At 38.0% G+C, this 15,640-nt stretch overlaps 1 protein-coding gene across 1 annotated transcript; it reads left to right on the forward strand.

Moving 5' to 3' along the window:
• The first annotated feature begins 669 nt into the window (after positions 1 to 669).
• On the forward strand, positions 670 to 10,097 carry BARX1 (BARX homeobox 1). The gene is made up of 4 exons (XM_044076118.1): positions 670 to 1,208; positions 4,359 to 4,653; positions 6,092 to 6,176; positions 9,377 to 10,097. Exons 1-4 carry the CDS (start codon positions 1,007 to 1,009, stop codon positions 9,539 to 9,541), a joined length of 747 nt encoding a protein of 248 aa, XP_043932053.1. The 5' UTR covers positions 670 to 1,006; the 3' UTR covers positions 9,542 to 10,097.
• Positions 10,098 to 15,640: the final 5,543 nt, after the last annotated feature.

Below are 15,640 nucleotides of genomic sequence, written 5' to 3' on the forward strand. Positions count from 1 at the left end.
TTTGGTCTGTTTCTTTTAAAATACATGGTTTTCTGGAAAATCACTGAGGACTGAAGTCACTAAATAATGACAGACACTTGAGCATCAGACGTCATATGCTTCAGAAAATGCACGCCAGTGCAAAATCTAATATTCTAGCCACTTTCTAAGTTTATAAAAGCAATATTTAAAGTCTGTCCCAACTTTTGGGCCTTTCTCCTCCCCCTTTACTTTTGCATTTGGAGTTCTTGAACTAAGAGATTGAGAAGTATGCTACAGTTTAGAGTACATTACCTGTGAAATGCAAAAAGGCGGAGTTCTACAGGAGGGAAGAAAAAGGGCATAGTGCTTGAAATATGTTCTATGATTGTAACAAAAGAAACAATAACGGCATATATTTGCAAGACTATCTTTCCCAAAGTATGCCTGTGACGCTGTTAGCAGTTTGTAGAACATTTTTGAACCTTACACTTGAACTAGATACACACACACACACACACACACACCTGTGCATATTAAACGGTGGTACGTTATTCTGTGCAGTGGAGGTAAGTAGCAGGCCAGAGTAGTTATTTGAGACAGAAAAAAATCTTGGTCAGTGATTACTGTGCAGGGTAAGCTCCTCCCCCGTGGTTGGCACCACCTAAGGGGCGGGGCTTTAGCGCGCTCGGTGACGCGCATGAGAACGAAGTGGAATAACCTCTCGCTTTCCCTTCGTACAGGGTTAGAAGACTGTTTGGTAAATCGCCGAAAAGGAAATAACCGCTTTCCTAATACTTGGAACCGTCCAGGTCTTGGTAAACTGGCTATTACAAAAACAAAGAAAATGTTTGTTTTATCGAACTTCACGATCTAATTTTGGATGAAATGTGAAAGAAGTATGGCACAGGCAGCTAGAAACGCATACAAGTATTTGAAGCAGGCATTGCTGGTTTAGATCAGGGGCCCTTTCGTGTGTCGTTGCCTTCTGCTGAACCTCCAACCAATTTTACGTCTGGGAAGTCTGATTTCCGCACAGCACTGCACAATGCACCATCCTTTAGAACTGGGAGCTCATTATTTTCCTGCAGATGCTCTGTCTGATCATAGATCTCACAGATACCGGAGTTTTATGATTGAGGAGATTCTAACCGATCCCCCAGACCCCAAAGTATCCGCGCCAACTGGAGAATTCCTGAAGTTTGGGGTGCAGGCCCTGCTTTCGGGGCGTCCTTACCACAGCCACCTGGGTATGTACAGTTGCCTGTCCTATCTGCTTATAAGTCATCTAGCAATGTGTGCGCGTAAACTATGTGGTATGCATAACTTTATGGTTATCTTCCAGCAGAAGCGTCATGCATCTCAATTCTGCGATGTTATCCAAGCCGAGGCATTCGTTACTGCTACCCAAAATGTTCAGGCCCTCTTAGTTTAAAGACGCACGCTTCCAGAATTAGTCATGCAAACCAAATATAGCTTCCGTTATGTAATATCCCTGCTTTGCTTTAACTTTAGCGGTCATCATTGTGGTGATAGCAAATAACGCTTTTGTTATGTGAGAGTTATTTCCCAAATATGCATGTGTTTGTCTTATTACAAATATTATCAAATCATGTAATTTTGCTAAGTACAAGATCATCGTATTACTTAGTCATTCCAAAGCAAACGGTGGAGCTCTAGCTATGCTTGCAAAGCCATTTTCCAGTAAGGCATGCCTCATTTATGGCTGGTGCACGCCGTTTGTAGCTTACTTTTCTTTTGAAACGCACAAAACAAAGTCAATGCTGCAAGGCAGTTTTAGAGAAGTTAGCTCAAAGTTCTCTCTCAGTTAAACTACAACTGTTTATGACTGTTGCCGGGAATTTCTATTTTATATTTGCAGCCTCAGGTTGTTGCCTGTGCTGCACCTTGCATTTATAAAGTCAAAGTCTCACCAGATGCTACATTTAGACACTTTAAAATGTTGATATAGTTCACTGTTAACCCCCAATACAACAACACATTTTTTTCTCCAATGAATATTCATGTCTCGGAGCAAGTTGTATATAGATTATATGTTGCAGGCATTAGTTTATAGAGTTTGGTACCCCCATTTGGTCTCTGTAGAACCATAATGTTGCAGAAAGATGCTCGGGAAAATTAACTTGTATGCACTGTTAATGGTGCCGTCATCTACTCATAGGGGAGCACCTGGTAATACTCTCCTTACTACTGCTGGTTTAAACCATTCCATTTCTGTTTTGACTAATTGTTGGGAAGTTGGAAGTGTAGACATGTCATGTGTACAACCCTGATGTCAGCATTAAACATTAAATAACAATACCTACTTTAAAATATAGGCAATAGACATAGGTTGTGATGTATGCGTAGTTTTTCCACAGCTGATTTCTGAGAGCATATTGTACAACCTTATAACCTAAATAGCCAACAACAACAAAAAATTAATAATATTCAACAGCTGCTAATAGTGTAATTGCCATCCTTTTATTGATGGCATGTTTAGGCAAGCTGCGCTCTTTGAGCGAAATTATGATAGCATGGGCGTGCTTACGTCTTTATTTTTAAATGATAACAATACAACAAACTAAAAATGTTAAGTAAACTCTAATGCGCCGATGTAAAATAACCACATCCAAAAATATCACGACCATAATACTGATATTACACAGTAGCAAAAAACTTATTTTGTGTATTGCATATTTCAGATTATTTGTGTCATTTTCTTAAGGCTTTCTAATATTTTCTTGCATCACGTCATAGTTTAAGGGAATGCTATTTGCTATGCCCATACCATGCTAACACTTACTATCCAAGGCAAGATTTTATGCAGTTGTTCCAGACAATTATTATTTTGTATTTATATGTTTTGAAGGTTTGCAAACCGTACTTGCCGCGAAATTATCGTAAACGTTTTATAATGTACTTAGTATACATATATTATAGTACAGGGTTGTGAGAGGAAGGAAATTATAGGAGAGGGAAGCAGAAGATAGAAACTTAAGTGTTTATTAGTAAGTGTGGGGTATGGCTAGGGAAGAAGCAAAAGTGAGAAAAGTTTAGGGGACTGTATAATCATAATAACGTATGGTATATGTAAAATAGGGAAGAAATTATCAGTTATTTCAAATATAATAGCAAGATGGAGCTATTTGACTTTACTTTTAAAAGTAAATAATGTATTGCTTCAGTTCTGTTGTGTCTTGAAACATGTACTTGTTACACATTGCACTGCCTGTAAAAGGCGCTTCCATAAGGAATGGTTTTAAGAAGAAAATATTGTTTTCAAACTTTTGTCCGACTGCAATTATAGCACCTACTGTTTATGATATGGGCACACATATAAAATTCATCACTATTGCCCTTGATTTTCAGATATAGCTCCAATTGTGGCTCATACTACTCCAGAAAGTTCATATTAATTCAAGTTCCCTTTGCCTAATTTCTTAGTCAATGGTACCATTGTTATTATGTTACTGATCTGAGGACTTTGTCTTGATTATAGACATATAAGAAACTTATGTTAAGATAAAGGTTCACCGTTTTCAAGTTTAAAGCATTTTATACCTATAAATTAACGTATTGCAAAATATTAGTGAAGATTGTGTGTTTAAAGCACGACGAGCTTATAGTGGTACAGTACTCAAACAAAATGAAACGTATGAATGCTAACAATATTTTACAGCGTGTGTGTGTTTGGCTGTCTGAAGGTGGCAGAATATTTCTTAAATGCCCCTGACTTGCCTCATAGTTTGCCCCGTGCCTCATAAATCACAGAGGATTGCAGTCTGACAATGCAGCCATACATTACAGTTTCATCCTCGTTATTGTTCAAAAGGTTAATGTTGATGAAAGCCAAGTTGTTTTGCTAACTTCCAAGTCAGAGAACTATTTCAGCTATGTCTCGAATTTTGGGCCATAGTCCCCCATTATTTTGGATTCTTGACTTAAGGAGTTGAGAGCTATGTGTGCTGATGCACGGTGTAGACCAATAATATGGGACAAAGAAAAAGGAGGCAAAGGCCCTGTACCTGACACAAATTTTAAAGTATTGCTCTTAAATACACAGAAAATTACTAGAATAATGGGTTTTGCATTAGCATGCGTTTTCTGAGGGATATGAAATGTGAAACTCCGTATTTAGTTAGGGCAATCCTCACTTATTTGCTAGAAAGCCAATATTTTATGATTTGACGTCGTCATCAATCCCATTTCCAATTTTAAAATGGGTCAGGGCTCCACATCAGCGTTAGTCAATGTGTCCAAATCATTTAGAGCAAAAGACTAAGCAAACAAATGAGGCAAGATCAGGAGCATTCTGCAAAATCATGACAGATGTGAGCTATGGTTACTGGTATGACACGGTTTGCTAATGTTTTTTATGTCCCTTTGTATTTTATTAGTACTGAAACCAGATCCGGCCGCAGGACTCTTCAAGTTTCCTATCGGCCCGACCATTTCCTGCTCACCCCTTGGTTCCGCTCTGCTGGCTGGAAGTTCGAACTTACAGAATGGCTCCAGCGCGCACCACTTACCCTTGGATATGCACCTTCGAGCTAAATTGGAAGCAGCAGGATCCGAACCTATAGGCTGCAAAGCAAAAAAAGGTCGCAGAAGTCGAACAGTGTTCACTGAACTGCAGTTGATGGGTCTTGAAAAACGATTTGAGAAACAGAAATATCTTTCAACGCCAGACAGGTACGAGCAAGTGAGAAGTATACTACTTTATTTCACTAAAAAAACATCCAGTATTGTCTTTGGTGCTCATCACGTTTCTTAGATAGAATTGGCAAGGATTCATAAAATGTGTTGGGATTTGGAAAAATGTGCATTTTCATTGTCGTCTAAGCCGTAATAATCCACTGTTGTTGATTTTCAAAGAATGTGTTTGTAGGACCAGGTACCGCACAGACAGACAGTGTGTATGTGTGTGTGTGTGTGTGTGTGGGGGGGGGGGGGTCTCCAGTTATTTGTAATTTAATATGGCAGAGATTGTGGCTGAAATGGTATGTTATGGTCCAACTGGCTTATCCAGGTAACAAAAATAGATTTCGTATAGAAGAGGACTAGCCGTCTTACTAGTCTAAGTTGCACAGTCGTGGATATACTGACAACCATTTTTTCCATTAAGATTTTTTTCTTCTGTGTTTAGTCGTTCATGGGTTCATATGTTGGTACTAGGCTATCGGCCCTAGGGCCTACACAAGTCTAGCCATAACAATTCCCTGGCTATTTCTTCCCACACTTACTTCCCCTGGACCCCTGTCTAGCAGGGCGACTGACGTGATCCCCGGGGTGAATTTCCTATCTCCCATACAATCGTCAAGGTCCCTTTTGAAGAGGACCAAAGAGTCGTCTTTCATTAACGTGTGTGTGGTGTGTGTGTTATGGGTAATTTTCTTTTTAACCTTGTATTATTGTTGCCTTGAGCTACTTTCTTTGTCAGCTTACGTAAACGGACGTGGACCAAACGTAGGACTTGTTTGATGGTTTGGAGTTAACCGTTATAACGGGCATTCCTCTAAAATAATAGCGTAGATTAGTTTAGTTCTCGGCATTTGTCTTAACTGATATGGAACGACAGCAAGATTAACGATGGAAATGGTATGTTTATTGAAAGAATACGTTTGTGAGTTGGAGGAGGATGGATGGGATTTCTTGATGCACACACTACTTTTTATTATTTTGCTACATTTTGTATAATATAGTATAATTCAGCACATTTACACACAAACACGCACGCACACATAGAGTGTTTTGGGAAACTGCAGTGATTATACCTTGGGCAAGTAAGAGCAGTTAAATAGTTTCCAGTGAACAGAGTATTTTAGTAATTGTGATAATGAACAGTACCCACTATTTTACATCAACGCGTTATTATTGATAAACAATCCTGCTGAGATCTGGATTGCATAAATTGTAGGCAATAACATCGTTCTAACAAAACATTAGACAGTACAAACTAAAACGAGAAAAAAAAAACAGTTTTATTGCAGCAGTGTAGCACCCGACATGAAGCTATGTAATTTGTTAAATCTGGTTATCATAACCGAGCAATTATGAAATATTAAATGACAGCTGTAAGAAATAAAATGTGTTCACGTACTAATGTACACTTTTTCCTAATTTTCTGCAGGATAGACTTGGCAGAATCTTTGGGTCTTAGTCAATTACAGGTGAAAACATGGTACCAAAACAGAAGAATGAAATGGAAGAAGATTGTAAGTATCTGGCTGTACCCCGGCTTTATATAATCTCATCTCGTTGTCTTTCAGCACACTGTGGCAAAGGACAAGTAACAGCACGCTGCGGTTGCTAACAGATTTTACTATGCAGTTTGAAAACGATTTTATTATTTGTTTTCTGCGCTTCCCATTTTGAGGGAATAAATGATACAGACCTTTATTATTTATTTATTTATTTTGCATTTCTGACATCCATGTTTAGTGAAAATAGTTCACTGCAGGAATAGATCTGGTGTTGCTTTATTCATTCATTCATTAATCAAAGAAGTAGAGAAGCCACTTGTCAGAAACCTTGCATTAACTCCAAAGATTAAAAGGGTCTTATATTGTCATTAATTTGCATGCTCATGTTATTGAATGTTTTGTAGTTCTTACATAACAAAGCAGAATAAAAATTAATGTATCCTGCCGCATGGCATTCAGGAGTTCCTAGAAGAAAATTACTGAAAGATGCAATAATACTAAAAGTTTAGAGTAAACAAGTTTTAGTTACTAAAATAATATGTTTTGTATGAAGGCATGGCATCACCAAAACCAAAATGTCAACAAACCTTTTATACAGTATGGAGAAGCAGCACGCTTTTAATAATCTGTGGACAATTTTTATACAGTTTTTATACGCAAAGCCCTATGTATATCTCTGTAGATTCAGAGGTACTTATTAGACTAATGTATTTCTCATAGAAAGTTTTAGCGTTATATTTTGGGTACAAATATCCAAGAGGCGGTCTGAACAAGGAAATGTTGAAGCATTTACACGTTGCTAGGAAACTTCATGGAATGAGTGGAGAAAACACTGTGCGGGTGGGGGGTGGGGGGGGGGGTTGTGATTGGCGTTCAATATTAAAAAAGCATATTTTACAACTGAGTGCACTTGTAGTAGAAGTGGGTTTGGGGAAGAGGCTCATAAAATGTCTTAGCACAGTATAAAATGGCGTTAATAATGCAGAATATCAGCCAATGCTAAAACTGTTGAAATAGGGAGACACAATAAGCAAATATACTAGAATGTCTCCTGATACGAAAAGAGCTGGTAAATGATGTGGGTGTGAGAATAGTAGAGAACATCTGGGAACCTGCCTGGGCATGCGATGGAAGAAAGAGAACGACATTGGAGGTGGTAATCATGGAAATGGAGAGTGGAGAACGAAAGAAGATGGATTAAGGATATGGTAAAGGAAGGAATTCAAGAGGGTATATTAGTAGAGGGGCATTATTAAGGGATGTAGTGGGAGAGGGTAAAGTCTGCACGGAGAAGTAGACTATGTCTAGGACTGGGAAGTGTAATTAATCGCCTATGTAGTAGCACTATGCCTTCAGCAAGCACTACATCCATTATAAACTAACAAACCACCATGCTGCTTCTCATATCTAATCACCTTCCATACTGCTCTCTCTCTAATCCGGCTACTCTACAGTCTTCCAACATCTTAACTTTTTGAACTTTTTCTTTTTGCTTGTTTAATAATACTTTATAATATATTGATAGAATGGTGTTATAATTTGAAACTGTTTATATGAATCATGTCACATTGTTTACTTTTGTGACTCATTTCTCAACGACACGTGTTTATCATTGATAGGGTAGATGTTAAAAAATGCTTTTGCCGTTTCCTTTCTGTCATAACCCCAGACTTCTTCTCCCCTAACATGTAATTAGGTATTCAGTACTCTTTTGTGACATGATTAGATTGTATATTGAAGACGTGGAGATGAAAACAAAAGAAAGAAAAAATAAGCTATAGACAGCATGTTTGCAGTACCATTTTAGATATAACGCTTTGGCAGAATAACTACCAAAAGTGGTCGTTCCAACAAATAGTTGTCACCCAGTGGCTGATGTCACATGCTGCAGCAGTAGTAGTCTGGGAGAAGTGTAAATCAATGCAAATTCAACATCTGACACCGTTATCGTTTACATCACAATACAGAATGTATATATATTAACTTATATGCAACTATTAGCTTATATAAGCAAGAATTGTGGGAACAATATTACACAGTAACCATACATATCAACGTCTTAGAGCAAGAAATCTGGACAAGGCCATCAAAAATGGGGGGGGGGGGGGGGCAAAGACCCAAAAATAGGAACATTTTTTTTATTGTGTTTTTACAAACTTAGGAAATTGATAGAATAACAGCTTTTGCATTAGCATGAATTTTCTGAAGAGTATGAAGTGTGAAACTCAAATGTCTGTCATTATTTTCTGACTTCAACCCTCAATAATTTGCCAGTGATTTGCCAGAAAACCACAAGTTTATGAGAAACTGACCAAATGTTTGAGGCAAAAATCTGGACATTCTGCGAAAATCTGTACAGTTGAGAGGTACAGTAGGCAGTAGACAAATAAAGGTGGAAAGACTGAGGCAGGAAGCAGCTCATTAACAAGTCAGAGCCTTTAGTTGTCTACATGCTTGAATTTTAATTATTTAAATATACGACCTTATTTCTTTATGTAGAGAAGCATTTGCATTTTAACACACACTTTTACTCTGATGTTTATGGATGCATACTGACTATATTGTATCAAACATTTTCTGTTTGTTTGTATGCATTATATAGCACACAAATTGCTTTATGTTACTGTGGCTCTTATGTTTATTATTTTCTTTTTATCTTGTGCTCAGGTCAAACATCTACCCAGTTATCAAATAATAAACGAACAAATACATAAATAAGACAGATGACAACAACCTAGCGAGTCTTGTTGTAAACTTAGACAAATGTGTGTTTTTGCGCGCGAGTGTGTGTTTGGCTGTGCGTGTGTAAATATAAAATCAACACTAAGGAGTTGCTAGTCACAAGACCAGAGGCTAATATTGTAACTGTCTGCCTCTTCATTCAGAATGTCTTTATTTGAGTGCCTTATACACTACACTGTATTTCTAAGTTGCATTTGAAATGTGTGTGTGTGTGTGTGTGTGTGGGGGGGGGGGGCACGTGATCACAGAGGATATTTAAAACTTTTCATAGGACCAGTGCCTTTTTTCTGTAGGTGGACTAGCCCACCATTTCTAATTTTATTGCAAGCATTTCAAAATAAAGCAGCCGATGGAGAGATGCAGCTGGTGTAAAGGTCATACATCTTTTCTAAGATGGGAAGTGACCCATTAAAAAGTGATCTGATGCATGTGCCCATTTGCTAAGTGATGTCTGTGTTTGGTTTTTCAAGGTGTTACAGGGTGGAGGTCTTGAATCACCCACCAAACCTAAAGGCCGGCCGAAAAAAAATTCTATTCCATCAAGTGAACAATTGTCAGAGCAGGAACGACTCAAGGATGCCGAAAAACAATCAGACAGTAGTTCTCCACCTTTGGAAGTCAACCAAGAGGAATGATTTCGTTTGATGCTTACCAGCAAAAGGACAATAATGGAATCTTTTTGTGACAAAACTGTTCAGGCTGTTGACCAGCAGCAGACATGAATCAAGTGCAGCATATCCATCGGCAAGCAGGACTAATGTGTTATTGACTGATATCTGCTGCCGACCTTTCTAAGTTTTTTGTTTCCACTATGTGGATTCCAGTGTAAGTATACTTAGTTGAAGAAAATGTTCCTTTCTCACCCAGCAATTTCATTCCAGTGAAGGAGACGAAGGAGTAAAATGGTCAGTGAATTAACATTATGATTTATATTGACATCTGTATTTATATTTTATTTGAACGATTAGTTCCCTGTGCATGTGTAGACTCAGTCAAAAACGTTTTTGTGTAAAGATTTTATTAAAATATGATTACGTACCATGTCTAAAAAAATGAAAGAACATTAATTGCAAGCCTCGTAGCAATTAAAAAATAACCTGTGGTGTCCCAGATATTAAATATTTAAATGGCATTACACATGCAGTAAATATCAACCATGGTTTAATAAACACATTTTGATAAAAGACTTAATTAGTGTCATGTTATTGCACTTGGAAATTGATATTCATTTTTGTCACGTATGGTAGCTAGTGAATAGTTTTAAAACAGTAATTCCTTCATACAGATGTACGCAAAATTTAGATTCACGGGGTAGAGGGGTGGTGGGTTGACTGCTTTTAGACGGATTTCAACTCGTACAACTCTCTTTCGGTGGTTGGCCATTGCATGTAACAGTTAAGTGGCTATATCTGACAGAGATTCTCATCAGGTTATACATCTGTTCCCTTGCAATGCTTTCGTTAGCACTATTTGCTTGTTTCAGAGTGCGACTTCTGTCTGAGGTGTGCATGCGTCATTTTGCAAGCCTGGTGATGGTGTAGCAATCAGTTCACAAGCTATTGCGACTGATGTAAATCACTATTTATTGTTAACAAAGTGTCGAGGTTACAAATCATTACAGTTCATCTACGCTAGACACAGTGTTTTGCTTGTTTGTAATGCAGGTTTACTTGTTGCCCCCCACCATCAATCTGTCCACCTTCCAAGGCGTTCCTACCATTCACCAAACCCGTTTCCACGAATTTATTTCCATCAAACCACTACAGTAAGACAAGGAACGGTCACTTATTTGAAACCATGTTTATAAAGTTATGTCAGCAATCTCTACTCCAGTATGTTAGCACTGCAGTAGCTTTATTTGTTTGTCTATTTATTTGTTTACGCCTAACCCGCAATCGTCACAGTTTGGGAACTTGACATCCTTGAGAAGCAACGGGTTTGGCAAGTGAGTGGGAACCACAAAGTTTTACAAAAACAGTATTGTATGCTGGCCTGGCATTTATATTATTTGTATTTTATTTAGATTTGTTTACCGGGGTAGTGTACTGATCAAACATGGCCAACTGCAGGCTCAGTGAGGATTGTACGAGTTCTAGCACATTGCAAATTAATTCACAGTGACAGGAATGTATCTTATCAAGAAGTTGTGATATAATCAAGGGTGAGGCGATTTGGATAGTTCACCAATAAAAAGTGCGGGAAAGTAAGTGTGGAAATGGTTAGTAGTGGATGAAGAATTATATACGTATTTACAAAGTGTCTTTTGTATTGTATGTTACTGAGGGGCATCGGCGTCAATGTAAAAAACGTAGTGAGTAGATGCAAAGGGAGATTGGATTGGTAATCTGACATGACCTATATTATTTCAGTTACATTTAAATTTGTCTTGCAAGTATTCTTTGAGTTGGTTTTGGAAGTTAAGAGTATTCTGACATTTCAGTTTTACGTGCTGATAGGGATTGTTATACTTTGGGGGCTGTGATTGAACTAGTTATGGTCAGTTCAGTGAAGTTTAGAAGTGAGTGTTTGAGTGTAGGTCTTGCTTTAATAAGGCTTCCTGAAGTTGTAGTGTAGAGTGCTTCCTATGTTGAATGGGGATGGAGTGTCTTGTTTACGCAATTTGCAAAGTAGGGAGCCTAAGAGGAGGCTTGATCCGCCTTCTACAAGTAGCCTTTTGACCTTTGTTAGGTTAACACAGTGATATGATACTTCATACCTGGAGACTGGTGATGAAGTGGCAGTCAGACTTTTTGTTACAAATTTAATTGAAGTACTGCAGTATTTTTACGCGAGGCTCGCCTCCGGCAAAATGTATTTATATGGTGGCTTCATTTTTCTGGTCATTCCTGATCGGGTAGTGGCACTTGAGGGAAAATATTTATTTTGGTTTGATGCTGGATAGAATGTCCTCAGAAGTTTTCAGGTGCGGTATCTATTGCCCCATAATGCCTGCATTTGGTTTCCTGTCCTTCAGGCAATCCCGGGTATTCCTGTTGCAGTGCAGAAAGTGGTTTGAAAATGTGTGTGTGTGTGTGTGGGGGGGGGGGGGGGGGATAATCGCCACTTTATTGCAAACTGACAAGTTTTCGTTTTAAAAATATAGGGAAGTGTGGGTGTTACCATTGTCTTTGTTGCGGCATATAGTGGTGTGTGTGTGTGTGTGTGTGTGTGTGTGTGTGTGTGTGTGTGTGTTGCGGGTGGTCCTGTCCTGCTTCTTTGTGACAGCATACAGCTTGCAGCGACTATCTTACACCTTCTCTATAGAGTGGAAAAGACGATGTCCTACAACGGCATCTTTCAACTTATGCTTAACACTTACTTACCTTCAACACATTTTCCTTCAGTATTAAAGGTGGGAGGCCAGAAAGATGACACAACTGTAAAAATCATATCTAAATGAAAATCTAACTAGGAAATACTTGGGTAGCATACCTTTTAGCTATCCATCATTTCGCAGAATGTGCAGATTTTTGCCTTGTCATTTTTGTTTGATCCTCATAACATTTGCGTTTTTATGGTAAATCACTGAGGATTGAAGTAACTAAATAATGGCACGCATTTGAGTTTCAGAATTCCTATCTTCCAGGAAATGCTTTCTAAGTTAATAAGAGCAATATTTAAAAACTGTCTCTATTTTTAGGTCTGTGTCTCCCCCCCCCCCCCATTATTATAGGCTTTGTCCAGATTTCTTGCACTAAGAGTTGGAGATGTACGTTGGGTAGACTTCATAAATTAATGGTTAATAGTTTGTCCACACGAATAGTTTTAATATTATTAAGAAAGCAGGCAAGCTAACACAAAACAGTAACCTGACAACAAAGATACACGTTTTGTTCTGCTCATTTCTAATATAATAGTTTGAGATGAGTCTGTGTTTTGAGATGAGTCGGTGATTAAGTAATGAGTACAAAATGGACACACTGGTTTCCATGCTCAAGTTTGGTCATACGGCGGAGTTTGCTCAGCTGACACATATTCTTATACAAACTCTTAAGTGATAAGACGAGAGGCACAACTTATTATAAAACAATTTCGTGAGATCATAAGTCCCAAGTCCCAACCCCTCTTCATCACTCTGGCGTAAAAGTAATGGCATTCAATACATTCAAGCCGTAGTTCTTTTACCATCTAATTTTGGCATTATTTATTGGACCCTCCTTTTGTAATGGCAGCAGTCGATTCACTTAGGGATGCCTCATAACATCACGCAAGACACACCTGAGCCTCTCATATCCCTTTAGAGAATTCTGGACAAAGTCAAACTTAATGGGTGGGCAAAGATCCCAAATCAGGAACATTTTTAAATATTACTTTAATTTAGAGTAACAAAAAGTACAAAAGTGTGATATCTGACATTATTGACAGACATATCTCCCAACCTCCAAACATTAAAAGTGATATTACTGGCGTTGAAATATCATGGAAGTGGTTCAGAAGGTGGAGCTTTCTTATTTTTCACAAAGGACTATTTATATATATACTTATACACACGCACCCCACACACACAGCTAACTGGCTAGGTAGATACACTATATATAGTTAACCCTATGGAGCTTTCTATATGCTTAGTTTATGTTTAATAAGGTATGGATCCATAAAGAGGTCTATCCTTATGATGAACATCAGTAATTCTAGAAGGAGCAGGGCTAAATTTCAGGGCTAAAAATCCTAGCGACATGCTTACAATGTAGTAGCCGAGAGGTATGACTGACTGTAATCCTCGGTGCTTTACCGAAAAATTAAAAATTTTACTATGGACTAGGCAAAAAATAGGAGTCAAAATCAGGATTGTTCTGCAAAATCTGAAAAAGTATTCTTTTGTGATATTATGTGGTGCACGCGTGTAATATAATAAATAAAACGCGCAAATCTAATTTTTGAAAATACGTCTTGTTGCACATTAAACTCTATATAGCAATAATGCAGCATGTATAATACATGTTTAGTACATCGATATATACGATGAGTTGTATTTTCAGATGCAGTCGGCAGTTATTCAGATAGTGCAATCATTACATTAGGAACAAACATGCGTCTTTTTCCATGCAACAAAACCGAAAGGTTTCCAGCACATTTTTTCTATGAAGACTTCAAGAATAAAGCACTCGACTTGGAAATCGTTTAACTTTTAGGATGTGCTTTATACGGAAATTGGATGTTTTGATTTTTTTTATTACCGTAACCGGTATTTTAAGCATGGGTTGTCATATAATTTTCACATCGCATGTTAATGGAATTAAGCTGTGGGTAGGATTTTCTACAAGTTATATCACTAAACCTTCATACTTCCCAGGACCGTGCGCGCACACACCCACGCCCCCCCCCCCCCTTACCCACACACACCTCGGACAGCATATTACTGTGATCTTAGTATTATTGATTATTGCTCACTGGAGGTAGGCCATTGTGAGCCCTGTACTGAAAGTGATCACATAACTAATTCAGATGAGAGGTCTAAGTAATTTTAGGAGCGTACTGCTTGAAGTTTATATAAGCAAAGGTTGTGAAGCCATTTCCCTTGCTCAAACTAGACAATTGAAAGCAAGCGTATTTAGCAATATTTCTAAATTTCTGACCGGCAATTTTATGTTCAAAGATATTCAGAAACACGAGTCTAATCAATGTCCTCGTTTCTGTATCGTAGCTAATAAATACACAACATACGATTTATACTGTACTTTATAACTTTTAGTGTTTCAGAGATTTCAGAGGTGCGGTATAAGTAACTTGTGCTTCCCATGTAGGGTTACTGTCCCTTTGCGAGGGACAGTCCTACTTTCGGCAGTTTTGTCCTGCGAAAAAAAAACTAAAAAAAATGACAAATGTCCTGAGATTTTGTGAAAAATATATTTCTTAATTTGTTTTATTAGCATAAAACAGTTATTTTGTATCTGAAACACATACGTATTATATGAAATAGCATAAGCAATGCAAATGCTATAAAAATAAGCTTTTACTTTGGCAAAAAACGAAGTTCTGTCCTTTGCACTAGCCGTGGGCATGTTTTGTCCTGCAAAATCTCACATTTCTACAAAAAAAATTGTCCCACTTTGGGCATTTGAAAAGGTGGCAACCCTATTCCCATGCTCTTTATCATTTGTAAAGTCAACAACAGGCAAATTAAGTAATTGTGAGACATACACCATTGCAAAAGTGTTTCTACTTATTCACACACAGGCTCCTCATATTGGTTTGTCCTCAAACTTAACTTTACACCCCTAGACTTTGATGTGTGTGCACCTCCGTAGATAAACGATCTCGCTTATGGAAACAGTCCTAACTAACTATATGGTGTGAAATGCCTTGGAAAAACCGTACGTAGTACAAGTGCTCCTCTTTCTGTCAACGTGCTGTGATATTTTCATGCCCAGTCTTATTCATTTTATTACGCTGAGGTTGCGATCTATCTCTGTCACACGCACGCGTGCACGCACACGCACGTACCTTCCCATGTGCGCTTACCTAGGCTGTTCTGTTGCTTAGTGGTTGAATACATTCAGATAACATCACTCAGATAACATCACTGTTGAGCTTTTAACATTTCTCATAAAAATAAAGTGCCTGCGTTTTACTTGTAATGAAGATAAACGCTTTTATGTATAACTGGTGGTTTAACATCTGTTGTGTAAGTACTAAGATACTAAGAAGAGAAGGGTTACACGTATTTGAGCAGGCACTTGTGTCAGGAAAATATTTGATTTGCACTCCGTGAATCACCTCGCCCGAGGTTCACA

The sequence above is a fragment of the Protopterus annectens genome, chromosome 7.part0, assembly GCF_019279795.1.
Source record: "Protopterus annectens isolate FY-2018-M chromosome 7.part0, PAN1.0, whole genome shotgun sequence".
Classification (NCBI taxonomy): domain Eukaryota; kingdom Metazoa; phylum Chordata; order Ceratodontiformes; family Protopteridae; genus Protopterus; species Protopterus annectens.